Source organism: Gobio gobio (assembly GCF_949357685.1).
Source record: "Gobio gobio genome assembly, chromosome: 6".
In the NCBI taxonomy this organism is placed as follows: domain Eukaryota; kingdom Metazoa; phylum Chordata; class Actinopteri; order Cypriniformes; family Gobionidae; genus Gobio; species Gobio gobio.
Window position 1 is genome coordinate 2,290,128 of NC_137102.1, and position 27,944 is coordinate 2,318,071.

At 39.2% G+C, this 27,944-nt stretch overlaps 3 protein-coding genes across 4 annotated transcripts in view; 1 reads left to right on the forward strand and 2 right to left on the reverse strand.

Moving 5' to 3' along the window:
• Positions 1-1,941: 1,941 nt before the first annotated feature.
• Positions 1,942-2,625, forward strand: dynlt4 (dynein light chain Tctex-type 4; the record flags this gene model as incomplete). Its single annotated transcript, XM_079820010.1, has 1 exon — positions 1,942-2,625. One exon carries the CDS (start codon positions 1,942-1,944, stop codon positions 2,623-2,625), a length of 684 nt encoding a protein of 227 aa, XP_079676136.1.
• A 2,427-nt stretch (positions 2,626-5,052) lies between these two features.
• On the reverse strand, positions 5,053-18,227 carry plk3 (polo-like kinase 3). Its single transcript, XM_079818424.1, has 15 exons — positions 17,919-18,227; positions 15,517-15,624; positions 15,319-15,435; positions 15,048-15,177; positions 14,859-14,946; positions 14,693-14,788; positions 13,235-13,433; positions 12,163-12,289; positions 10,736-10,848; positions 8,840-8,945; positions 8,645-8,728; positions 8,290-8,452; positions 8,074-8,203; positions 7,726-7,839; positions 5,053-6,193 (listed from the first exon to the last, which is right to left on the reverse strand). The coding sequence occupies exons 1-15, from the start codon at positions 18,117-18,119 to the stop codon at positions 5,996-5,998; spliced, it is 1,974 nt and encodes a 657-aa protein (XP_079674550.1). The 5' UTR covers positions 18,120-18,227; the 3' UTR covers positions 5,053-5,995.
• A 5,891-nt stretch (positions 18,228-24,118) lies between these two features.
• cacybp (calcyclin binding protein) overlaps positions 24,119-27,944 on the reverse strand; it is a 23,894-nt gene continuing 20,068 nt past the window's right edge. For both annotated transcript variants that reach the window (XM_079819197.1, XM_079819198.1), the window contains exons 4-6: positions 26,969-27,068; positions 26,799-26,893; positions 24,119-25,558 (exon numbers count right to left, since the gene is read on the reverse strand). In XM_079819197.1, coding sequence (XP_079675323.1) covers positions 25,399-25,558; positions 26,799-26,893; positions 26,969-27,068 — 355 coding nt within the window. In that variant the 3' untranslated portion in view covers positions 24,119-25,398. The remainder of the gene's footprint in view (positions 25,559-26,798; positions 26,894-26,968; positions 27,069-27,944) is intronic.

Here is a 27,944-nt window from a genome sequence, read left to right on the forward strand (position 1 = left end):
TAAGTAACGAGGCTGGTTTGAAAATGTAAGAAGTTGATACTTGTGTAAAAGTAAATAGATAGTGAAGTAAAGTACTGATACCAGAAAAATCAACTTAAGTTCCAGTATTCCTTACTTCCCATCTGGGGAAAATGAAGGCCAAATCCTAGAGAAGTGGTTTGTCCTGTAACTAGTAAATCTCAATTACCGTTTACATTTGATCCATGTAAATGTTATGCATCAAGGAAATGATTGAATTCAGAAAGCTGTGTCATCGAGGAAGCAAAAGTAAAATTTCCGTTTGTGTTACTGGGAAAGGCCCTTCCTCTCAAAATGACACTTAAGGTTCAACCATTCGACTCACATGACCTCTTTTACAGAGTTTACCTTCCTGTAAGTTCACAAGTTTTTCAACAAATACATAATTCTCTAGAACTGATGTCTTTTGTGCCTCAATGACTCAATGCAGATATAATGAACACTGAATGTGACACTTCAGTGCACGAGAATAAGGAAATAATGACGTGTACATATAAGAAATAACGTGTACTTTAAAAATGCTGGGTTAAAAAGAACCCAAGTGGGGTAGAAAATGGACTAACCCAGCAATTGGGTTGTTTTAAGCGAACATTTAACCCAACCGCTGGGTTAAAACAACCCAATTGCTGGGTTAGTCCATTTTCAACCCTACTTGGGTTGTTTTAAGAAAAAATTTAACCCAACCGGTGGGTTAAATCAACTCAATTGCTGGGTTAAAACGACCCATACACTGGGTTAAAACAACCCATTTGCTGGGTTAGTTCATTTTCAACCCCACTTGGGTTGTTTTAAGCAAACATTTAACCCAACCGCTGGGTTAAAACAACTTAATTGCTGGGATAAACGACCCATTCACTGGGTTAAAACAACCCATTTGCTGGGTTAGTCCATTTTCAACCCCACTTGGGTTGTTTTAAGCAAACATTTAACCCAACCTCTGGGTTAAAACAACCCAATTGCTGGGTTAGTCCATTTTCAACCCCACTTGGGTTGTTTTAAGCAAACATTTAACTGAACTGCTGGGTTAAAACGACCCATTCACTAGGTTAAAACAAGTCAATTGCTGGGTTAGTCCATTTTCAACCCCACTTGGGTTGTTTTAAGCAAACATTTAACCCAACCGCTGGGTTAAACCAACCCAATTTCTGGGTTAAAACAACCCATTTGCTGGGTTAGTCCATTTTCAACCCCACTTGAGTTGTTTTAAGCAAACATTTAACCCAACCTCTGGGTTAAAACAACCCAATTGCTGGGTTAGTCCATTTTAAACCTCACTTAGGTTGTTTTAAGTAAACATTTAACCCAACCGCTGGGTTAAAACAACTTAATTGCTGGGTTAAAACAAGCCAATTGCTGGGTTAGTCCATTTTCAACCCCACTTGGGTTGTTTTAAGCAAACATTTAACCCAACCGATGTATTAAAACAACCCAATTGCTCGGTTAAAACGACCCATTTGCTGGGTTAGTCCGTTTTCAACCCAACTTGGGTTGTTTTTAACCCAGCATTTTTTAAGAGTGTAATATATTAACATAATGTAAATCTATATGGATGATAAATAAGTCTATATATAATTCTTCATATAATATGTGACCCTGGAGCTCAACCCCAGTCATAAGGGAGATGTACAGCTCATCTTCAGCTGAATAAATCATCTCTCACTGATGTATGGTTTGTTAGGATAGGACAATATTTGAACATCTGAGGGTGCAAAAACATCTAAATATTCTAAAATCTCCTTTAAAGTTGTCCAAATGAAGTCCTTAGCAATGCATATTACTACTAATAATACATTTATGATATGAACATTGACCAAATATCTTCATGGAACATGATCTTAATACCCTAATGATTTTTGGCATGAAAGAAAAATGGGTAATTTTGACCCATACAAGGTGATTTGTCTCCTCACAGATTTCTCCATCATGGCTGATCAGCCTCTTCCGCTATCCCAGGAGACGTTAGCTCAGTTCAACCGCTCCCAGGCCACAGATCCAGGAGCCTCAGGCCCTCCGAGGCGGCGTCTGGGCTCCATCTCCACCCGCAGAAGCTCCAGAGACCAACCCAAGGACCAGCTCATCCACAGACCGCTGCTCCTCAGGGGCCCCTCGTCAGAGGCTTCCTTCCTGAGCCCCAACCTCAGCACGTCTCACATCTCCATGGGGAAGCGCTTCTCTTTCGCCGGCTGGCACCAGGGAGGAAGAGTGAGCTTCTCTGGACTCTACCTTCCCCAGCCCATCCAGGAGGTGTATGTGGAGAACTCCTACAGAACCGGTCCAGAACCCGGGAGCCGCTTCAGCGCCAGCAGGACCCAGCAGATCCTTCAGGCCACTCTGGACCGTTATTTGGAAGGCGTGAGCTACAGTCCTGACAGCTGTAGCCAGCTGTGTCAGATGTTAGCAGATCTGGTTCTCAGTAAGCTAAAAGATGTCAATCCGCCGCGATATAAACTCGTGTGCCAGGTGGTAGTCGGGCAGAGTGATAAACAGGGGGTAAGGTGGGCCAGCTGTAGCCTGATCAACCCCAACACCGACAACTACACATCTGCTGTTTTCCAGAATCACTCACTGTTCGCTGTGGCCACAGTGCATGGCTTGTACTTTGAATGAAACTTATTATGTGTGTACAAAATGCATACCTTTAAAAATTCAAAGATATAAAACACTGAGAAAGACGTCTCTTATGCTCACTTAATCAATTTAATGTGACTTGCTGAACAAATATACACTATATATATTTGATGTTTTTGAGGCACTGATGTTGGACGAGAAGGTCTGGCTCTCAGTCTCTAATTCATCCCAAAGCTGTTCTATCGGGTTGAGGTCAGGACTCCAGTTCCTCCACACCAAACTCCTCATCATGTCTTTCTTTCATGTCACATCTTCCTCGCTCCTCCGTCCTCCATCCTATGACCCGGATCCTATGTCCGAGCTCAGCCATCTTGTAGGACATCTCAATTCTCTAATTGCATCGCGAGGATCGAGGATCGAGGAGTGAGGACACACGGGTGTATCCTTTGCGGAAGTGTTTTATCGACTAAACGTGACGCACGTATAAATTCTCCTCCCTCTTCACATCTTGCCACAGTTTATTCATTATTATTATGTTTACAAGTACAAGACACAAATGTATGTCAAATAACAACAACTGACAGTTGCAGAATTATATCAAAGCACAAGAAAATGAAAGAAACAAACTGTAATACTATACAACAAATACAAAGCAGTTAATAACTGGTAATATATAAAAAAAAAAGGACAAATGTGGTATTGTGTAGGGGTTGAAACTATTACAATATAAATACTTATCTCTAATGTTCAAGAATCCCGATGTCCAGCGGTGTAGAGTCATCGTTATTTGACGGCGCTATGAAGTGACGCTAAAGGGAGCGAGGATATATCATTTCACTTCATTCATTTCCTCTGTCCTCACGTCTTTTCCTTGCATCCTGAAGGGGTGGAGCTAAGATGCGAAGAAAGGAGGCAAGGAAAGGAAACGAGGATGCAAAAATAAGAATTGAGAAGCACCCCTTGTGCACTGGAGCAGTCATGCTGGGACAGGAAGGGGCCGTCCCCAAACTGGTCCCACAAAGTTGGGAGCATGAAATTGTCCAAAATGTCTTGGTGAAGCATTAAGAGTTCCTTTCACTGGAACTAAGGCCGCATTTACACTGCAGGTCTTGATGCACAATTCCGATTCGGTGACGATATCCGATTTTTTTTGACGACCCGCTTACATCTTTTAAAAGTGACCCATATCCAATATTTGCATTTACACTATACACTGGCGAAACAGCCCAAGACGTTCTGCCCCAGAAAAGGAAGTAAAACAGTACGATATGCAATGGATGCAGATGAGATGATTATTCAATGTTTGGCTTTAAGGTCAGCAAAACATGGTTCTCGTCTTCCATCGTGCCATTAGTGTCATGTGATCGCAGTTCATGTCCACCTGAGTTGAGGCCATTCGCCTCCGTCCCTTTTTCAGTGACGAACAACTCTCATTTACTGATCGCTTACATGGGAGACAAATCATATCGGATTTATCACCACATGAGTGAGGCCTGAATCCGATCGGAGGATATCGGAAATCATGTGTTTTTTTTCCTGCTTACTCTTTCACATGCCGAATTAGATCTGTGCCACATGAGAGGGGGAAATCGGAATTGGGTCACTTGAGCCATGCAGTGTAAATGGGGCCCAACCCCACCCCATAATCCCCCCTCCACCAAACTTTACACTTGGCACAATGCAGTCAGGCAAGTCCCGTTCTCCTGGCAACCGCCAAACCCACACTCGTCAGACAGAGAAGCGTGATTGGTCACTCATAGAACACATCTCACTGCTCTAGAGTCCAGTGGCGGCGCGCTTTACCCCACGCTTTGCATTGCACTTGGTGATGTAAGGCTTGGATGAGCTGCTCGGCCATGGAAACCCATTCCATGAAGCTCTACACACTGTTCTTGAGCTCATATGAAGGCCACAGAAGTTTGGAGGTCTGGAGCTCTTGACTCTGCAGAAAGTTGGCGACTTCTGTGACCCTCAGCATGTGCTGACCCCGCTCTGTGACCCTCAGCATGCGCTGACCCCGCTCTGTGACCCTCAGCATGCGCTGACCCCGCTCTGTGACCCTCAGCATGCGCTGACCCCGCTCTGTGACCCTCAGCATGCGCTGACCCCGCTCTGTGACCCTCAGCATGCGCTGACCCCGCTCTGTGACCCTCAGCATGCGCTGACCCCGCTCTGTGACCCTCAGCATGCGCTGACCCCGCTCTGTGACCCTCAGCATGCGCTGACCCCGCTCTGTGACCCTCAGCATGCGCTGACCCCGCTCTGTGACCCTCAGCATGCGCTGACCCCGCTCTGTGACCCTCAGCATGCGCTGACCCCAATCGCTTCCACTTTGTTCTAATCCCACTAACAGTTAAGCGTGGAATATTTAGTAGTGAGGAAATGTCCCCAAGTGCTTGATTTATAAACCCGAACTGGGCGTCAAAATATATACATTTAGCTTAATCATGAGACACAGAACATTGATATTTTCAATAAACTTTATTCCCCCCACTCTCCCAATACATAAAAAGTGATCATACTGAACATTTCCCAGTGTTGACACCGTACAATTATGTTACATCAATAAATAAAAAACTATAAATAAAAAAATAAATAGAACACGTGCCACAATTAATTAATAATACTAGTTAGGATTTGTCTGAGAGGGTAATGGCTTTCACAATGTTGGTATTCTAAACACATCACTTACAGCCATGATCACAGTTTTGAGGACATTATGATTACTTATGATGGAGCGTGTCAAGTAAACAAAGCTGGAGGCACACTGAATACAGTCTTTCCCCCTCGAGTACAGACATTAAGGATATAAGAACTTTTAAAGAGCAAAAAGCTTATATCAGGTGTGTTTTTGTAGTGTTTCTTCCCCCACTCCTGCCTAATTTGCTTGGAAAACCGAATATGAAGACTCTATAAAGCCCGTCTCATTCCCTTTGTGACTGAAGCTTGAGATCCAGGGCTATTATTGCACAGAGGAATCCATCAGAAAGGCACTTTAGTCACAGAGATTTCACCTCCGCCATCTTTAAAACTAATCTCATTAAAAGAATAACCATTTGGTGTTCGTAGCGCTTCTCGTTTGTGTACTATTTAGTGAAATAAAAGTCTTTTTTAAAAATAAAAAAAAACATGTTTTATGTCAGTCCAGCTAAAAAAGAAAAATCCAAATCATAAAAAGAACGGCTCAAATGTTGTGCACACTGTGAATGAAGCTGGTAGTGTGATACTTTCGGTGTAGGCTCAGTCGCAAGAATAAAAAAAACAAAAATAGTGCACCATAGTTCAAAGAGGCGATGAGCAAGCACAGGAGATCTTCGTGGCAACGTGGAAGCGTCCCCTGATTTCTCTTCGTCATAGTCTTTGCTTCCGGAGTGGAAGCGGTGAGCAGCAGATGAAGCGGTGGAGGTCCTCATGCGCTGGTGTAGTGCTGGAGTAGCTGCACCACGTACTGAAGCCTCTGCCGGAGCTCTGCAGAACAGCCCCATTGGGCCAGCACGCTCAGAGGATAGCTACACGACACGCGCTCCTTACTGATGTACGTCAGCAGGTACGCAGAGTCCGAGCTCCTGCTCAGGATCACCTTCGTGTGGTCGGTGTAGAAGTTCACCTGGGAAAGAGCGGAGGAGGGAAGCGTTACAATCAGGGCTCTGAACCGGTTCAAGGAACGAAAACGAAAACGGGAAACGAACGAAATTAAGAGGAACAAAAACGGAAACGAAATCAAAATCAATTTGAATCGTTCTGAACAGAAACGTTATTTTGAAATGAGCATTAACCGGTTAATAACGTTATTTTATCGTTCTCTTTAATATTGTAATCTGGCAGTGCCCAATCATGAATTGAGTAGTGCAGCATGTGATGTGACGGATCAAGCGAGAGTGAAATGAATCTACCGGTAACGCAAGTCAGTGTGAGCGCATTTACACGCCTCAAGCACATTTCTCTCCCCGCTGAGGTCTACAATGAAAGCGCAGGTATTGGAGGACATTCTTTTCATACGTTTAAATAAGCAGTGCGGACTTTAAGCTCAAATAGACTGATTTAGGCTAGTTTGTGGATTCAGTTTAAGCCTGTCCAAGTAGGCCATAGCATCTATCATGCTGCGTTCACACCAAACGCGAATAGAGCGTCCGGCGCGAGTGATTTCAATGTTAAGTCAATGGAAAGGCGTGTTGACGCGCGTCTGGAGGTATCGCGGCGCGTTTCGCGCGGCGCGAAGGACGCGAATCCGCCTCATTCGCGCGAATTGAGCGTCTTGCGCGTTACACGCGAATGGTGCTTTTGTGCATTCACGCGTTTGAAGCGAATTCGCGTCTGACGCCCGAGTTGAAAAATGTTAACTTTGGCGTCAATTCGTATTTCTACGCGCGTCCAATTCTCTGCGGACACGCGAATGCATTCAAAATGTTCGCGCGTGAAACTAGACGCGGTAGATGCGATTTTGACGCTCAATTCACGTTTGGTGTGAACGCAGCATCAAACATTTTTCCTATAGTCTTTCAGATTGCCAATACAGCTCAATGTTTTCTATATAGACGGCTGATGCTTCATATTAAATGGTGTTATATTGCATTAAATGATCAAGCTTTATTAGCTGACTGAATTTGATTATGGGATGCAAGGATGTGTTGCGCAGTGTTTGCTTTGAAATTACCAGCATTAAAAGAGCAATGGTTATCCAGTTTATTTATTCATGCAAAGTCGTGTTGAAAAAAGTTATGTACAAAGAATGTTATCAGTCTTCTGAAAAGAATTCGGCATAAGAGCCACTTTCAGCTCCATTAAAACAGGTCCGCTGTTTATGCTTTGTAATTAATGCATGTATTTCTGGTTTTAAAAATGTTATGAATTAAATATTCAAGTTTAATTACCATGCGTTATATTATTATTGAGTGAAAATAAGTCTATTTATACATATTTGTTTAAAGTATAGGCTAAATTAAAATAACGTTATTAACCGCTATTTTCATATCAAACCGTTTTTGGAACAGTAATGTTTATTGAGGAACGCAAAAACGGAAACGCTATAATATCGATTCAGCTCGGAGTGAACCATTGATATTTTTTCCCGTTTTTAAGCCCTGGTTACAGACGCATGGGCAGGCCATCTGTGGCTCAGGTGCAGGAGGAGAGATGTACCTGTAGGGTGCGGTTGTCGAAGAGCATGACTAAGGCATGATCAGTCTTGATCCACTGCAGGAGTAATGGAGAAGAGCTCTGAGACGGCTGCTGCTCACAGTTCACATCTCCACCCTACAAAACACACTTCTGTTAGAAAAACATCTAAACATTTAGAAATGGTTGATTATTTTATACAGATTTAGGACTTTAAATATTTACATAACCATATTTTTTTATTTATAATCATAATACAATTTGTAAAAGGTTAGAGCTGAACTTACAAAATAAACTTTCAAACACTATGATAATTTAATACACGTTATGTGAGATCATCTTCACTTGAAATGGAGCGGTTTCTGGACTTGCCTCCATCAGATTCTGCTCCATGTAGTTGGCCATTAAATCCACGATGTGTTTTTGACTCTGGAGCTTCTCTGGTAAAGCGTCAGCCGGGAAGCTGAAGTGTTTGTTGTTTGTCAGACAGTAATGGACAGTCCTGCGGAGGAAATGAATAAAGGAGAGTTAGAATAGCTGAAATAAAGCGTAAAGCACAGTGTCCAAGCGGAGGCCAGAGTGACGCACCTCCTCTGGTCAGACAGGCTCAGGTGCGTGCCGTCGTTGAAGAGCACACCCACGCTCTGATTGGACAGCTGGTACCCGAAACCATACTTGTTGGAGTAATCGACCCACTTGGTCACCCAGACAAACGGCTTGGCTTTAGAAAGGCAGGGAGGGTTTCGTGAAGCTGGAAGAGGGAAGGACAATATTTGAGCACATGATCAATGGCTTCAGAGTAACCTTGAAAAGGGCCATTGCTCGAGCACCTCAGTGTGAGCGGAGTGTGTGTGTGAGCGGAGTGTGTGTGTGTGTGTGTGTGTGTGTGTGTGTGTGTGTGTGAGCGTGTGTGTGAGCGGAGTGTGTGTGTGTGTGTACGAACCTGTTGGCATGGAAGACAAGCAGCTGTTCAGGACCTTCAGGGCTGATTCCACTACAGCCGCTGGGGTCGGGATATCGTCACAGGCTGAGGGGAAACAGCACGAGATCAGTTAAATTAGGCTGTTTTTGGACAAGCTTGTTTTTAACAGAAAGCCTGAGGGATGGAGTCTAGAATTAAGCATTAGCGGAGATGTACCATCAGTGCTGCTGGCCACCGTCCCCTTGAAGGAGCGCGAGGCAGACTTCCGGGATTCCTCCTCCAGAGGGCCAGAGCTCGCCAGCTGAACTGTGGGAGAACTGGCCTAAACATCCAAAGAGGAAGAAAATCACAATGTTTTAACAATCAGAAGCACACAATGTGGGATATTCTGAGACATTCACAGGGTTTCTGCAGGTTTCACCAAGTCAAATAGGGATGCACGATATGCCGATATTTTTCAACTCATTCTGGCCGATGCCGATTTCAATACCGATATATGTTTATTTTTTCCATTCGTTTGGAAACCACAATTGAGCAAAAAAAGAGTTTTCATTCTGGTTTCAGATTTCTGAGGTCTCCTTACTAAAAGGATACTTGTTAAAAATAAATTAATGTTAATAAAGTTATTTTTTAAAATAACAGTATATTAAAAGCGCTGAAAATAACAATAATAAAGTCACCCCAGACAGATGCAGTTGTAACCTAAATATTGTATTTTTGGATGTAATGTTTGTTCACATGAAGTGGGGGGGGGGGCATGGGATCAGCTGATGCTGTCTTTAGCTTCAGATAAAAACATTCAGTTATTTTAGAGATCCTTGGATTATTTTTCATCATCCATTTCATAAAATGTTATTACAGATTAATAAACTGTATGTAAAAGTATTTAATTTACAAGTGTCATGCTTGTGCTTTGACATCATTACTGCTTTATTTATTCAGAAAAAGTAGTAACTTCTATTTGTTTGTGTTTTCTCCTTTTCATTTTATTACTGTAACAGTAACCTCCACTAAATAGTTGTGCTTGTTTTGGGCTAGTTTTGGGCTAGTTTTGTTGTGAAAACCTGGCAATCCTGCGTTGATTCACAAATTCAAGGCAGCATTTAAAAACTGACAATATAAATCACCCTACATGCACTTGCTTGTTTTCACTTGAAGAATGACGCGGCTTACGTGATCTTATCGCTATAGCAGTCCTTGCACACGTGAGTTATTGCAGGCGCATATCAACACGTTATCATATCGGCATAATTCTCATATCGGCCGATGACGATTTTTATATTTTAAGCGTTTATCGGCCGATTCCGATGTCGTGCATCCCTAAAGTCAAATTTAAGACTTTAAGACCATTATGAATGAAATGTAAGACCTATAAAAGGAAATGCAGTCTCAAATTTACTTGCAAAGTAAATTAATTTATTCAAATTGAACAAATCGATAAACTTGCACTTCCTCATAGCTCAATCCCACCAGGATTGCGTAACTTTTTTTGTGGTGATTTTTGAGATCAAAATTACTGCTTTTGTGGTGGTAATTTCCAGAAATGATCATTTGCATTTTTTTTTTTCATAATTATGACACCACATTTACCATATGTATTATGTTAAATGCACAATAGCTATATTAAAAAACGAAATGCATAAATCTCGTTTATTTTGGTTTAAAAATAATCATTTATTATTTTATTATATTTAGTTATCGCAGAAACACGACTATTAGCTGAAGAATAAAATCTGTTTTATGTGTCTGTGGCACAATCTCAATAACACCAAAGCTGATTGGCTGCAATATAAGCTGCATATTGGTCTCATTTGTAGTCGTATTACAGCAGATTATATTTGGACTACTTAAACATTCTAAAGTGCTGCAGGATTTCAATGAGCATTAGACGTAACGTTACATGGACATAGGAAAATGAAGACCCGTTTAAAATGATTTAAGACCTAGAACAGAATACTTCAGGGAATTTAAGACTTTTAAAAAGGCCTAAAATTTTGATTTTGAAGTTCTAGACTTTTTTTAGACTTTAAGACCCAGCGGAAACCCTGCATTCAGCTGCAAAACCAGCAGATGTTTACAGTCCACACTATTAATACACACAACAGAACTGACCTCATTCAGTCCCATGGTCTTGTAGCTCATCTGCCGCCCGATGGAGTGCTTCACCATTCCGGACACCAGTTTGGAGATGTCCTCCTTCTCCTCAGAAGCGCTCTTCTCAACAGCTGTAATGAGGAGCGGGGGGTCAGTGACACAAACTAATGCTTCATTCACAACCAGCACTGCTCACTAAAGCTAATGTTATCAGTGACTGAAATCACGTTTTTCGTCAGATGTTTAAAATTAACTTAAACCTCAATTAGAAATGTTGGCTTGGTACTTATAATGAAAAAAAAAATTAATGCTATATAGAAAAGCCAATTAAAGGGTTAGTTCACCCAAAAATGAAAATGATTTACTCTCCCTCAGCTCATCCTAGGTGTGTGACATTCTTCTTTCAGACAAACATAAGAGTTATTAAAAAGTGCATCCATCCGTCATAAAAGTGCATCAATCCATCCATCCATCCATCCATCATAAGAATGCATCCATCCATCCTAAAAGTGCATCTGTCCATCCATCCATCCATCCATCCTAAAAGTGCATCTGTCCATCATAAAAGTGCATCCATCCATCCATCCATCATAAGATTGCATCCATCCATCATAAGAATGCATCCATCCATCATAAGAATGCATCCATCCATCCATCCATCATAAGAATGCATCCATCCATCCATCCATCCATCATAAGAATGCATCCATCCATCCATCCATCATAAAAGGGCATCCATCCATCATAAGTGCTCCACATGGCTCCAGGGATTAATTAAGGCCTTCTAAAGCAAAGTGATGCGTTTGTGAGAAATTAACCCCCTGGAGCCATGTGGAGCAGTTATATGATGGAAGGATGTACTTTTTAATATAACTGTTCATCTGAAAAAAGAATGTCACACCTAGGATGACTGAGGGAGATGGTGGTTTTCATTTTTGGGTGAACTATCCCTTTAAAGATGCACTGCCCGGTCATCGCTGACCCGATCGTTGGAGAGAGTCAATGATTGGATTATTAGAGTGATTGTCATGTTTCTAGCATGTTATATGTTTAGCAACAGCTCTTCCAACCCGATTTATGGAGCATGTAGCTTTTCATTTCTTAAACCACCATGTAGGAGGACTCATCATGGCCATATTCCAGACTCAGATTGTGAAAGAATGGTTGGGATGGAGAATGAAGTCCAGTCTCTGGGATGTGCTGGAGGAGACTTTACACAGTGCTGGACTCTTGATCTGGACCAGATATTAAAGCACCTCTCCATGGGAACAACACCACAGCATTTATTTTCATCAAGAGCTCAAGCTACACACTCCATAAATTCGGGTTGGAAGAACTGTTGCCAAACATAAATCACTCCAATCAGAGACTGTAATAACAGCATCCAAATAATATAGAAATTCCAAACATCTCAAACAGAACGTGTGGTTTGAACACACACACACCTTTTGATTTCTTCTTGCCAAAGAAGCTCTTGGCCATCTTGGTGAAGAACTTCTTGGCAGGGCTGGGCGGATTGAGCTCAGGAACCATCACACAGCTGCTGGGCGGGAGTTTCTCCGGAGTGAAGCCCTGAGGGAGAGAAACACACATTAGAGGAAGAGCTTCAACTCAAAGGAAGAGCTTTAAAGGGTTAGTTCACCCAAAACTGTAAATTGTGTCATTAATGACTGAGCCTCATGTGGTTGGACACCCGTCAGACCTCCGTTCATCTTCAGACACAAATGAAGATATTTTAGTGTAAATCTGATGCTCTGAAAGGCCTCCATTGGCTCAACTTTACACTCTCAAGACCCTTAAAAGACACTAAAGACTAAAGTTACAAAGTCCATCTCACTACAGCGGCTCTAAAATAACTGTATGAAGACGAGAATAGTTTGTGCGCAAAAAAACCCCCTAAATAACGACTTCTATAGTGACGACGATTTCAAAACACGGCCTCATGAAGCTTCGAAACGTTATGAATCAGTGAGTCGATTCATGATTCGGATCGCGTGTCAAACTGCTGAAATTTGGCGATCCAAACTGCTGAATCGACTCACTGATTCATAACGCTCTGAACCGCTGAATCGACTCACTGATTCATAATGCTCTGAACCGCTGAATCGACTCACTGATTCATAACGCTCTGAACTGCTGATTCGACTCACTGATTCATAACGCTTCGAAGCTTCATGAGGCCGTGTTTTGAAATCGTCGTCACTATAGAAGTCGTTATTTAGGGTTTTTTGTGCACAGAAACTATTCTCGTCTTCATAAAGTTATTGTAGAGCCGCTGTAGTGAGATGGACTTTGTAACTTTAGTCTTTAGTGTTTTTAAGGGTCTTGAGAGTGTAAAGTTGAGCCAATGGAGGCCTTTCAGAGCATCAGATTTACACTAAAATATCTTCATTTGTGTCTGAAGATGAACGGAGGTCTGACGGGTGTCCAACCACATGAGGCTCAGTCATTAATGACACAATTTACAGTTTTGGGTGAACTAACCCTTTAAGCCCGTGTGGATGAGTGATGACCAACCTTAGTGAAGTACTCGTGAGCCAGGATCTGGTCCAGCGTGAGGCGGTCGCAGGGGTTCTTCTGGAGCACGGCGGAGATCAGCTTCTGGGCCGCGGGGCTGAGGGATGGAGGAAGGCTGTATCTCACTTCCTTAATACACTTGTAGGTTTCTTTCAAGTCTAAGGTTTCAAATGGTGGATTCCCACATAAGAGTGTGTACCTGCAGACAAGAGGAGAGCGCGTCATTACAGCTGCCGCAATAAATCAAGCAGGGGTTTTCCCGAATATAAATACAGTCGACACCAGAGAACGGCAATCTTTGTGGACTGAACTAAAACATTTATGTTCATCTTAATTATTTAAAGAGGTGTTTCATGTATTCTGCTTTAGTCACACTGGTAGAGCTGATTCTCATGATAAACAAGGACAACATTTCGGAAAACAAGTTGGACGTGTGACGGAGTATTTCTGTGCTAAATACACTCGTTGCGCGCACAAACACACACACACTGTTCAGGTTACAGAAGCCGATGTGTTTCCGGAGTTCTGCAAGTGTGTGTGTTTGTGTGTGTGTTTTGTTGGCAATCGGTGCATAAGTGCAAGTGAACAACACCAACGTATAGTGTGTGAGTGTGTGTGTGAGAGTGAGTGTGAGTGATTGTGTGTGAATGTGTGTGTGTGTGTATGAGAGTGTGTATGTGTGTGAGAGTGTGTGAGTGTGTGTCTGTGTGAGTGAGTGTGTGTGTGTGTGAGTGAGTGTGTGTGTGTGTGAGTGAGTGTGTGTGTGTGTGAGTGAGTGTGAGTGAGTGTGAGTGAGAGTGTGTGAGTGAGAGTGAGTGTGTGTGTGTGGGAGAGAGTGTGTGAGTGTATATGTGTGTGTGTGAGAGAGTGTATGTGTGTGTGTGTGTGTGTGTGTGTGTGTGTGTGTGAGAGAGAGTGTATATGTGTGTCTGTGTGAGTGAGTGAGAGTGTGTGTGAGAGTGTGTGTGTGTGTGAGAGAGAATGTGTGTGTGAGTGAGAGAGTGAGAGTGTGTGAGAGAGTGAGAGTGTGTGAGAGTGGGCAATCGGTGTGTAAGTGCATATAATGTGAACAACACCAACGGAGTGTGAGTGTGTGAGAGTGTGAGTGAGTGTGAGTGTGAGTGTGTGTGAGTGAGAGTGTGTGTGAGAGGGTGTGTGTGAGAGAGAGTGTGTGAGAGAGAGTGTGGGCAATCGGTGTGTAAGTGCATATAATGTGAACAACACCAACGGACTGTGTGTCTGTGTGTGTACGTGTGTTTGTTCCCGGTCATGTGTGAAAACCGCAGGTAGTGAGTGAAACTGTGTGTGTGTGTGTGTGTGTGTGTGTGTGTCCATGAGCTCGGCTGTGTTCAGAACGAATGGGTTCAGTGTGTCTGTCTTTTATACATATGATAAACTAAAGACTCTTGTGAGAAACCGCTGTCCTACACAGTAACAGTGTAAGCTCCACACACTCACATCACACACCCCAGGGACCAGACGTCGGACTCTGTGCCGTGGCCCTGCCGGTTCAGCACCTCAGGGGCCAGATAGTTCGGGGTCCCACAGATGGTCCTGCAGAGAGAGAGAGTCAATCATCTGCACTTCTGCAGGAGTTATGGAGGATAAACTAACTCTAACTCACTTCTTCCTCTGCTCGACCGTCTCCAGCTTCGCCGCCAGCCCGAAGTCTCCCAACCGCAAATCCATGTTTTCATTCACAAAAAAATTCCCTGGAGGAGGAAGTGAGAGTTATGAGACTGAGCCTGATGGAGGAGACGCTGGGACTGAGCCTGATGGAGGAGACGCTGGGACTCAAGAGGTCAGGCTATACCTAGTTTGAGGTCTCTGTGGAGGATGCCTTTGTTGTGGAGGTATTTGAGCGCAGATATGATCTGTCTGAGGTAGTAACGCACTTCTGGATCCGTCAGTGTGTGTCGCGCTTTCCAGATGTGTGCCAGCGACTGAAAATACAGAGCACAGGGTTAGACTCAGAGCATCAGAGGTCAGCTCTAAACTAATCCAGTAACCCTGAGTTTGTTAAACCCCATCATGGTACCGGCCCCAGATCTCAGTAACACACACACACACACACACACACACACCTTTCTGCTGCAGAGCTCAAGGAAGATGTAAATGTTGTCTTGGTCCTCAAAATGGTGGGAGAACTTCACCACATGCTTGTGTTGGAGGCTTTTGTGGAGCTCGATTTCATTGGTGATCTGAGGGACAGAAACGGTGAATATAGGAAGCTGGAGATATGGACACACACACACACACACACACACACACACGTCACGTACCTTCTCTCTCTGGTGAGGCTTCGATACTCGGCTCTGAGGAATGACTTTCACAGCGTACATCTTGTTGTTGGCGAGATCCGTCATCTCATAACATCGCGCAAACCCACCCTAAAAAACAAAACCCATTAAACATTAAATCAGTCAGAGTGTGTGTGTGTGTGTGTGTGTCCTCCACCTCTCGAAACTCAACGCCCGTGGGAAGATCTAGAGGCGATATCTTTGGAGATCACCAGCGCGTTTGAACGTTTGATTCATATTTTCCACATGACTGATGATATGGAGATCAATATGTTCCAACCTGGAACTGATTTTAACCCTTTATGGAACAGAGTTGCCATGGCAACAATTAATTTCTACTCATTTTCATGTTATTCAGACAATATGGGAATTAAAAAAGCAGGCGTGAGGCCAATGAGGTGCTGTTTTTAAGTCACATGGCATTCCTCTCTTTCAAATCGCTCCATTTCTACTAGAGCTGTCAAAAGATTAATCGCATCCAAAATAAAAGTTTACATAATATATGTATATATATTATAATATATATGTGTGTTTACTCTGTTAATTATTATTTATATATAAATACACACACATTCATGTATACATTTAAGAAATATTTGCATGTATATACATTTATATAATCTATAATATATAAATATAAATGTTTTATATATTAAAAATAATATTTTTTTCTTAAATATATACATGCTTGTGTGTATTTATATATAAATAATAATTAACAGAGTACACACAAATATATTATGTAAACACAAACTTTTATTTTGGATGTGATTCATCTTTTGACAGCCCTAATTTCTACACATCTCTTCAAGGGGGATTTTACTGCAGCATCTTTCAGAACTAAATTAGGTATTTTTTTACTCACAAATCAACTTTGTCTGACATAGTTTTACTGTAAATTGAGAAAATATCAATGTTTCCATATGGCGACGCTGTCCCAGTGGAACTCCCAGTGGGATTTGCAGTTATTGAGTTAGTTAAAGTGTTTATTGTAGTATAGTTGTGTTTATGTGCAAGTATCAATTTTCTATTTTCAGAAAATAAACACTGCAATATTTTAGAGAAAAGGCAATGAGTGATGAGCTAGCCAAAATATAGGAATCCCAAGTCTATAAATCTATCAATTTCTAATGTACATTTAAATAGAAAATAAAACCATAATTTGATAGAAAAACTCCTCATTGCCATTTGGGAACATTTCCCAAAATACCGTTTTTCCCTTGTTTATTTTCATGTAATAACTTATTTGCATAAGTATTTAATTGTCCTAAAGAGGGTTTTAAGGGCCATCTTCACCCTTTGCACCACATATAAACGGGCATCCATTTTGAAAACGCTTTAAATGAGAGAATTATGGCTGTTCGCTTTATATATATATATATATATATATATATATATATATATATTAAAAAAAAAAAAAGACATTCTGTGCTAGACAAATGTAAAATGAGTTGTTTCCGGTCACACAGATCTCCACCATCAAGGTCAACAAGTGCGGTTTCATTTCTATTTTGCAGGATTTATCAGTAAAGTGGGAATCGGATTCATCACGTCTGATTGAACATGTCTTCAGCTCCACATTTTAAATATCTCAGGTAAATCCTGCCTCTGGTCCCAACACATGTACAAAGGAATGACGTATTCGGTTCCCAGTCGACCAACCCCTCCTTCCATCCCACAATGATGCGGCACTTTGAGAACTGGGATTGATGGAGTCTTCTAATAACCAGTCGACTGATTAAAACAACAGAAGGAAAGCTGATCGACTGATCATGAGCAATGCAGCAGCATCTCCACTGATGCAGTCATTCATCTTTTCCTCACATTGGATCAATCGGGTTAAAATATCCCAAAATGCAAAGATTATCTTTGCATACAAACACAGTGTGAAGATAACACAATGGGTTCCAGAAACACAGACTGGGCGGATTGCGGTCCAGTGGTTCTGGTGCACCCATCTCTCACAAACAGCACTATGGCAAGCCAATTGGACGTTTATTCATTCCCAGGATATGAATTATTGATATCTGTAATTGTATATTTCCATTCATATTCAACTCTTGACATCAACAGTACTAGTGACAATGCTAATTTCTGATGTCATGAATGTGATTGTTACTAGTAAGAAAGCCATTTTAGATATTTAGATAATTAAATTGTTATGAGGAATTGAATTTGAATGGCGACATTTCACTAGGTTGGGATTTAATAGTTAAAATATCTGCATTCTAACTAGTAAAAAATGTAATCAAGAATGAATAAATGTTAAACCGGCTTGCCATAGTGCACGCGAGAGACACGCACGAGCCCGAAACGGGTAAATAGACACGTTTGAGCCGCATATCAGGAAACAAAATGACCCAACTCATCTAAAGGAGTGTTACCTTTCCCAAAAGCTTCCCTTTACAGTACGACCTGCCCGTCTTGGCGTCCACCACCACCGGCGCGACCTCCGTCTTGGCGTGCTCGGCTTTACTCCGGCTCGGTTTGGCGGGCGGCGGGACCGCTGGAGCCGGTTTGAACAGATCCGGATTCATCATTTTACAGGAGAGACGCTGCGCTGCGGTAAAACAAGCAGAATCCATTCATCAATATAGATCCTTCGCCCTAGAAAATCACCTCCGTATGTAAAGTCCCAAAGTCTGGCCAAGTTCTCTAGTCCTGTGAATCAAACATACCCGCAGACCGGAGGCAGGCGGTATATAAACGGTTCGTGACGTCATGGTAACAGGCGGGGCGAACGACGGCGACGTCTATGGCAAGCCGAATTAACATTTCATCCTTAAAACCAACGAGTATCTTCATGCTTCTAGTACTTATGTTTTTATCCTTTTTATCCTTTACTCATTCATTAGATACTAGTACTCATTCATTAGATACTAGTACTTATTAAATAGACACTACTAGTACTCATTCATTAGATACTAGTACTTATTAAATAGACACTAGTACTCATTCATTAGATACTAGTACTTATTAAATAGACACTAGTACTCATTCATTAGATACTAGTACTTATTAAATAGACACTAGTTCTCATTAAATAGACACTAGTACTCATTCATTAGACACTAGTACTCATTCATTAGACACTAGTACTCATTCATTAGACACTAGTACTTATTCAAAATGCTACTAGTAAGATGTTTAATTGAACTCTACTGTGGCCATTCTTACTAGTCCCAACATAAGATGAGTAAAAAAGCAGTTGCGACCAGTAAGATAAGAAATGTTACTAGATACAATTAAAAAAGATTTAGGCCCGGTTTCACAGACAGGGCTTAGACTAAGCCAGGATTAGGCCTTAGTTCAATTAGGACATTTAAGTAACTTTTATAAACGTGCCCAAGAAAAAAACATTACTGGTGTGCATCTTGAGACAAAACAATGCCACTGACATATTTTAAGATTTGTCTGTGCAAGATTCTTTCAGTTAAAATAGCTCAAACATGCATTTTAGTCTAGGATTAGCTTAAGCATTGTCTGTGAAACCGGGGGATAGTGTCTAATAAATAAGTACTAGTAGCCAATGAATAACTACTAGTATCTAATAAATAAGTACTAGTCACAATTTAAATACATATTAGTCAGAGCTGAAAAGTTAATGACAGATCCTCATAGAAGTCAATGGCAAAACTTCAAAATGTTACTAGTAACAAAATAATAGTTACTAGTCACTATCGAAATAAGTACTAGTAACTAATAAATAAGTACCAGTATCTAAAAAATAAGCACTAGTAGCTAATAAATAAGTACCAGTATCTAAAAAATAAGCGCTAGTAGCTAATGAATAAGTACCAGTATCTAAAAAATAAGTACTAGTAACTAATAAATAAGTACCAGTATCTAAAAAATAAGCGCTAGTAGCTAATGAATAAGTACCAGTATCTAAAAAATAAGTACTAGTAACTAATAAATAAGTACCAGTATCTAAAAAATAAGCGCTAGTAGCTAATGAATAAGTACCAGTATCTAAAAAATAAGCACTAGTAGCTAATAAATAAGTACCAGTATCTAAAAAATAAGCACTAGTAGCTAATAAATAAGTACCAGTATCTAAAAAATAAGCACTAGTAGCTAATAAATAAGTACCAGTATCTAAAAAATAAGCACTAGTAGCTAATAAATAAGTACCAGTATCTAAAAAATAAGTACTAGTAACTAATAAATAAGTACCAGTATCTAAAAAATAAGCACTAGTAGCTAATAAATAAGTACCAGTATCTAAAAAATAAGCACTAGTAGCTAATGAATAAGTACCAGTATCTAAAAAATAAGCACTAGTAGCTAATAAATAAGTACCAGTATCTAAAAAATAAGCACTAGTAGCTAATAAATAAGTACCAGTATCTAAAAAATAAGCACTAGTAGCTAATAAATAAGTACCAGTATCTAAAAAATAAGTACTAGTAACTAATAAATAAGTACCAGTATCTAAAAAATAAGCACTAGTAGCTAATAAATAAGTACCAGTATCTAAAAAATAAGCACTAGTAGCTAATGAATAAGTACCAGTATCTAAAAAATAAGCACTAGTAGCTAATAAATAAGTACCAGTATCTAAAAAATAAGCACTAGTAGCTAATAAATAAGTACCAGTATCTAAAAAATAAGCACTAGTAGCTAATAAATAAGTACCAGTATCTAAAAAATAAGTACTAGTAACTAATAAATAAGTACCAGTATCTAAAAAATAAGCACTAGTAGCTAATAAATAAGTACCAGTATCTAAAAAATAAGCACTAGTAGCTAATGAATAAGTACCAGTATCGAAAAAATAAGCACTAGTAGCTAATAAATAAGTACCAGTATCTAAAAAATAAGCACTAGTAGCTAATAAATAAGTACCAGTATCTAAAAAAAAAAGCACTAGTAGCTAATAAATAAGTACCAGTATCTAAAAAATAAGCACTAGTAGCTAATAAATAAGTACCAGTATCTAAAAAATAAGTACTAGTAACTAATAAATAAGTACCAGTATCTAAAAAATAAGCGCTAGAAGCTAATGAATAAGTACCAGTATCTAAAAAATAAGCACTAGTAGCTAATAAATAAGTACCAGTATCTAAAAAATAAGCACTAGTAGCTAATAAATAAGTACCAGTATCTAAAAAATAAGTACTAGTAACTAATAAATAAGTACCAGTATTTTAAAAAATAAGCGCTAGTAGCTAATGAATAAGTACCAGTATCTAAAAAATAAGCACTAGTAGCTAATAAATAAGTACCAGTATCTAAAAAATAAGCACTAGTAGCTAATAAATAAGTACCAGTATCTAAAAAATAAGCACTAGTAGCTAATAAATAAGTACCAGTATCTAAAAAATAAGTACTAGTAACTAATAAATAAGTACCAGTATCTAAAAAATAAGTACTAGTAACTAATAAATAAGTACCAGTATCTAAAAAATAAGTACTAGTAACTAATAAATAAGTACCAGTATTTTAAAAAATAAGCGCTAGTAGCTAATGAATAAGTACCAGTATCTAAAAAATAAGCACTAGTAGCTAATAAATAAGTACCAGTATCTAAAAAATAAGCACTAGTAGCTAATAAATAAGTACCAGTATCTAAAAAATAAGCACTAGTAGCTAATAAATAAGTACCAGTATCTAAAAAATAAGTACTAGTAGCTAATAAATAAGTACCAGTATCTAAAAAATAAGTACTAGTAACTAATAAATAAGTACCAGTATCTAAAAAATAAGCGCTAGAAGCTAATGAATAAGTACTAATATCTTTTAAAAAGCGACTAGTATTTAAAGAAAAGACACTAGTACCTAAATAATAAGCACTAGTAGCTAATGAATAAGCACTAGTATCTTAAACAAATATGTACTAGCATGAAGATAGATACCAGTACGTGTTAAGGATTAAATGTTAAACCGGCTTGCCATAGACGTCCGGCCAGACTCGACATCATTGGGTGCGGAGATTCAATCAAAGATCAGAGACGCGTGCGCAAGTGCCGGAGAAAAGTGAATGAAACCCCACAGCACTTCATCCAATCACGGCTGACGCGATTATGTATCTCTGGATGACTTGCACTGGATGGGTTATTAACAGTCATATTGTCCTCGCTTTAGGGGTTTTATGCACAACGAAAAGTTTATTTTATATGAACACTTGTTTAGCATTATCAATTCAACTTTGCATTATTTAATACTTGCCAAGTGTAAAATAATGCAATACTGTGTGTGGATTAATCCATAATTTCGTGTTATACTACGTGGAAACAAAAGTGCTTTACATTCGATCATATTGCATCATCATTCAGAGTTTAAATCAGACATATTTAAAATGAATTTGAATTGCATCTACACAGACTGTATTTACCACAGACTGTAGAAAAAATGTATATTTACATCGTGAGGATGAAGGCAAATGACGTCATTGTGGAATATACTGAACTTAACTTTAAGAAACTCGTGGTTTCACGCGCCCCCTTGTGTTTTAATAAGGAAACTACTATGCGTTCTGCACATTATGTTCTCTAGAAAAGACCAAATTAACATTTTAATGACACATTGCTTTTCTTCATATCCAGTTTCTGCCTCTTATTCAGCCACAGCCATAGATGAATGCCTTTATCCATATACGGGATTTCCTGAAACGTCATAAATCATAAGGGATTTATTGATTTGGAGGCCCTGAGCAAATTCCAGATTTGGGCCCCACACACACACACACACACACCAACTGTGTGCTCTTACACTTTTGTAATCCTTATTGCTGTCTCATAATTTGGAGTTTATTTAACAAATGTGACCCTGGAGCTCAACCCCAGTCATAAGGCAGATGTACAGCTCATCTTCATCTGAATAAATCATCTCTCACTGATGTATGGTTTGTTAGGATAGGACAATATTTGAACATCTGAGGGTGCAAAAACATCTAAATATTGAGAAAATCTCCTTTAAAGTTGTCCAAATGAAGTCCTTAGCAATGCATATTACTACTAATAATACATTTATGATATGAACATTGACCAAATATCTTCATGGAACATGATCTTAATATCCTCATGATTTTTGGCATAAAAGAAAAATTGATAATTTTGACCCATACGATGTAACATTCAAAGTATTAATGGATATAGCCATGAAAGCACCCAGTGGTCTCTCCTCTTATAATCACTAAAACTCTCTTCAGTTCATGATATTCTGAATATGTTATTTACATCCGTTAATTATAATGAGAGGATTCACAAGCTTGCCACTCCGGAGTTTGGAGTGGTTTGTGCAAATCAAACAGCTCTGATTCGCCACTGCGTTCAGGAAATCAACACAAGTCGTCTGTGATTGGCTGCACCGCTCAATGCTGCAAAAACATGGTGGAGACAGAAACAATTTACCACATATGTTTTGCAAAAATTAAACAGGACCCTACACTGCAAAAAATGCTTTTCTTACTTAGTATTTTTGTCTTGTTTTCAGTCCAAATATCTAAAAAATCTTACATTAAGAAGCATTTACTAGACAAGCAAACTGGGGTAAGCAAAATAATCTTGTTTTCTGTTTGAATTATGATTATTTTGCTTACCCCATTGGCAGATTATTTTGCTTATTTTAAGCAAAAACTCCCTTCATTTTGAGTTATTTTCCCCCAAAACAAGACAAAATTTTTTGCTTGTCTAGTAAATGCTTCTTAATGTAAGATTTTTTAGATATTTGGACTGAAAACAAGACAAAAATACTAAGTAAGAAAAGCATTTTTTGCAGTGTAAGCAGACGCTTACCTCAGTTATTGGTTAGATCCACGTCTGCTTCTGATGTGTTTTTTTTTTCAGTTTGAGATCGTATTCAAATTATAATCAACACATTTATCGATTTCCTTCGAATCCATAGTTAAATGTATTAAATACTGCATGTTCCCTCCTGATCGCACAACCCATCTCAGTAATATTTATTTCTAAAACCCTGGTTTTTATTGTCAACGCCACCTAGTGAATTAGAGGACCAGCAAGATGACGATCAGAGTGAGTATCACATGGGAATCAGTTTTTATTTTAACATTGAAAACAATCGTGATGCATTTCATTGGAAAGTTAGCGTAGCCGAAGTGATCGTGATTTGCTAAATATTAAGTAAGTTAAAATAATCGTAATGTTTTAGCTGTCCCATGCTCACAGTCAGCCTGATTAACATTAGCACATGTTATGAGTACATCTCTTCATTTTGGCATGGTTTTATAATGTTGATTGAGACGTATGACGTTTTTATAGTCCGGCAGAACAGTTGACCATCCTAATAATTGACTGTTAAAATATTATGTTTTAGATTGTGTCATGTATTGTGTACTGTACTCTATATGAAGTGTGTTCTAGGACAGCTCAGGACAGGCAGAAGTATGACAAAAGATGAATTAATTACTCAAGTCCTAGACTTAGCCCTAATTTATGTCTATTTATTTATATCAAATGAACTTGTTGAAGAGAGGGAGAGCGTTTAGCTGGTGGGTAGAGCTGCTGGAATCATCACAATGTGTGCGTTAAATATTTAAAGCACAGGAAAAGTCATATTATTGTAGAAGTAACATGTTATTTCTATTCAGATTTCTTGCATCTTTATTATTATTTTTTTTCTCGGTTCAGATGCGCTTTATTGAGATGAATGTTTCAAGAACCTGTTCACCCAAATCTTTCAAGAGTATGCAATAACAGTAATATGAACATTATTTGGTATGAAGATTGATATTATTTTATATTGTAAATAATGTGTGTGCTCTGTGGTGACTAAGATATGAAAAATTAAAATTTGAAGTTAAAAATTAGAGAGTTGAACAAGTTTTCATTCACTTCTCTATCTTTCTCTCTGAAGACGTTGTCCATGAAGTTCTTCGTATGTGGTTCACGTCATGAACACATTTGTTTTTGTGTTCAAATTCAACTGTTGCAATATATTATTTTATAAAATATACACAATCTTAAATCTACCCTGGAGTCATCCTTGTGTATTCCCTCTGTACTTGAAAAGGCTAAACCATTCCTTGTTTATTTTACTTGATGAGTTATTAAATTATGGAACTTGGACTCAATAATTACTGTACATTCCTAGAAACCAGATTTAATTGCAATAAAGAAAGCAGTATTTGGGTGTAATAAACCTTTAAAAACCTCAAAAACCTTGTTTCGGATCTCCAAAACTAGTGTCCTGGAAGTGCAGCCTCCGGTATTGCAGATGGATAATGTTGCTGGCAGTAATATTTCATCATAATCAGGGTTCATACACATTTTCCTTTTTAAAATCCAGGCTCAAATTCCCAAAGCTCTGTAGATGGTCAGATCATATTGAACATCAATGTTTCCGACAGCATTATTTTCAGCTTTATATTTGGTCATCTGTAAATATTATTATTTCCTCAAAGGTTTTTCATTGATTTGCTTGAAGTGACAACATACAGAGCCCCTAATATATATATATAGATACACAGCGATCAGGCGTAACATTATGACCGGTGAATAACACTGATGATCTCTGTGAGTGGGTGGGATATATTAGGCAGCAAGTGAACATGTTGTCCTCAGAGTTGATGTGTTAGAAGCAGGAAAAATGGGCAAGCGTGAGGATTTGAGTGAGTTTGGGCCAGATTGTGACGGGTCAGAGCATCTCCTAAACTGCAGCTCTTGTGGGCTGTTCCCGGTCTGCAGTGGTCAGGCTCTATCAAAAGTGCTCCAACAACATCAGAAGTGATAAATTAGTTTATTTTACTTTCCACATTTTAGGCACATGCTCCTATAAGTGCAGGAATAACATGGAATGAAAAACATCTGTGGACATGAATTACAATGAGCACGGAATCAACTTTTGCATTTAACTTGAACAAAGTACAAAAACTACAGTGTGTCGTCTTCAGTGGGCGGCTCAGAAGTCGAGGTCCTCCGCTTTCGCCTTCTTGTCCTGAGACTCCACCCAGGCCTTGTTGATGGTGCGCTTCATCTCATCGTCTCCATCAGAGTAGATCTTCTTCAGGACGGTCATCAGCCCTTCGCTCGGGTCAGCGCTCTCATTCATGTTGGGTTTGCTGAAACAGATGTTCCACTTTGACAACAGTGCAGACTGCAGCTTCTCATTCACATTATAATATATGCATAAATCCAGAGGTGGACAAAGTACACAACTCCATTACTTGAGTTAAAGTAAAAGTACTATTGGTTAAATATTACTCCACCACATGTGAAAGTTGTAAAGATAGATTTTCACTTAAGTAAAAGTACAGAAGCACTTGCTTTTAAAAGTACTTAAGTATCAAAAGTAAAAGTAAACGCATTATTTTATAATTGTTGCATTGTTGTATGAATGCACGCTGTTCCATCATGGGGGTTTAAGCTCCATCTGACATGCTAGCATATCTTCAACTCATTTAAATACTTGCTTAAAAGTTACAAAGCTCTTATCAAAGTCAAAATCATACTAGAAAAGAAAGGTTTCTACATTGTGTTTATTTGACAGGATTATGTAAAAACATATTTCTGAAAGGACTTCAGTTAACATTATTAGTCCAACTACGTCGTTTTTGCATGCTAACTAACATCATTGTGGAACGTTATGTGTTAGCGCTGGATCCACAAGGCTATGGCAGCTTAGCGGGTAAATCTATAAAAATCATCTAACCAACCATCTTTAATACCAGTGTTAATTTTGACAGCAAATTTGGATTTAGTTTTAGTCAGTCTTTTGACTATAACATTTTAGGCATCTGAATTGTTTTAGTTTTAGTCTAGTTTGAATTGACTATAATAATTTTAGTTTTCAACAGACTAAACTTCAGTTCTTGTGTTCTGGCGTCTGAGAGGCAGCTTTCTGTGCACTTTCAGACTTATCCACGTCTGCTCTTCTGAATTTTAACTTTTCAGTATGACTATGGTTGCGCGTATGAGAACTGCCGCCTTCTATTTTGCCATCAATTGATTAGTGTTCAAAAAATACTTGAAAATCATTGAACTTCATGTGATCCTACAAGAGTGATTACTGATAGGCTGTCTGCAAAAAAACAAAAAAAAACATTTTAAAGAAGAAAATAATTCATCCACTGACTTTCAAAGCGGCTACGACTTTCTACTTCGAGGGCCTTGATAGAAATGTAGTGGAGTGAAAAGTCGATATTTGTCTTTCAAATGTAGTGAAGTAAAAGTCATACGTTTCCAGAAACAATACTACTCAAGGAAAGTACAGATACTCAAAAAGTGTACTCAAGTTAATGTGCTTAGCTACTGTCCACCTCTGCATAAATCTGCACAAACAACACACACTGAAACACTCACTCCTTCTCCTTCGACTGTTTTTCTGCTTGTGTCAAGCATTCCCATTTCTTCGCTGACTTCTTCTTGCACATGATAAGGACCATATCTGTTTTTATCTGCAAGCAAACACATTTCACAACAGCCTTTCAATCTATACAACGTTATCCAATCCACTGAAGAAAGAGACACACCTTTTTACTGCTCTCTGCCACAACAATGGGGAATAGAAGACTGGAGACTGTCATCTGATGGTTCTTCCCATCCAGATCTCTGACTAGAACATGAAACCCTCTGCGAAAACACCAGAGCACTGGTTAGTGATCATTACTGAATCATTTAGTCACATGACCACATCATTTACAGATGAGAAACAGAGCACATGCAGCTTTAACCAATGCACACAGTCTAAACATATATCAGACATGTTTAATATAATCAGGGTTTCTGCAGGTACATTTAAGAGCTTTTTAAGCAGCACATGTAGGGAACACATCAATGTTCTCTAATGTAATGAGTGTATTAGTGACACTTCAGAGTCTGAGAGAACAATTTACTACAGATCTCAAAACTTTTTAATTCATTTGACAAAAGATAACAGTGATTTTATGATTAAAACATGAGCAAATCATGAGCAAAAGCCAGTGCTCTTCATCCCCAATGGCAGATATTTGCTCTTGTTTTAAGCTCAAACTCACTTCATGTTGTGGAGTTTCTCTTCATTTCTTCATTAAATGTGTCCTGATTTACGGATGTTCTGATATTTGAGCTGGAAACAGAAACCCTGAGGAAGAACATCATTTATGCGGCGCATGTGTTTAATGCACGGCCTTATGAAATCTGATTTATTGATTGTGTTTATTGCTCTGGCCTCTGCTTTAATGGTCAGATTAACTCTCGTTCATCTTCTGAACACAAATGAAGAGATTTGTAATGAAATCTGAGAGATTTCTGTCCTCCATTGACAGTCTAAGCAACTTCAGAGAGTTCATCAAGAGAAACTGATCCATACGGATCGAGCGGATTATGCCAAGAGACTCGATGGCTTTATATGATGAAGGAAAGTCTGACGTTAGGGCGAGGAAATGACCACAGGATTCTCATTAATGGGTGAACTGGCCCTTTAAGAGACGGACCGACTGTTGATTTATTCACACAAAGTGTGACAAA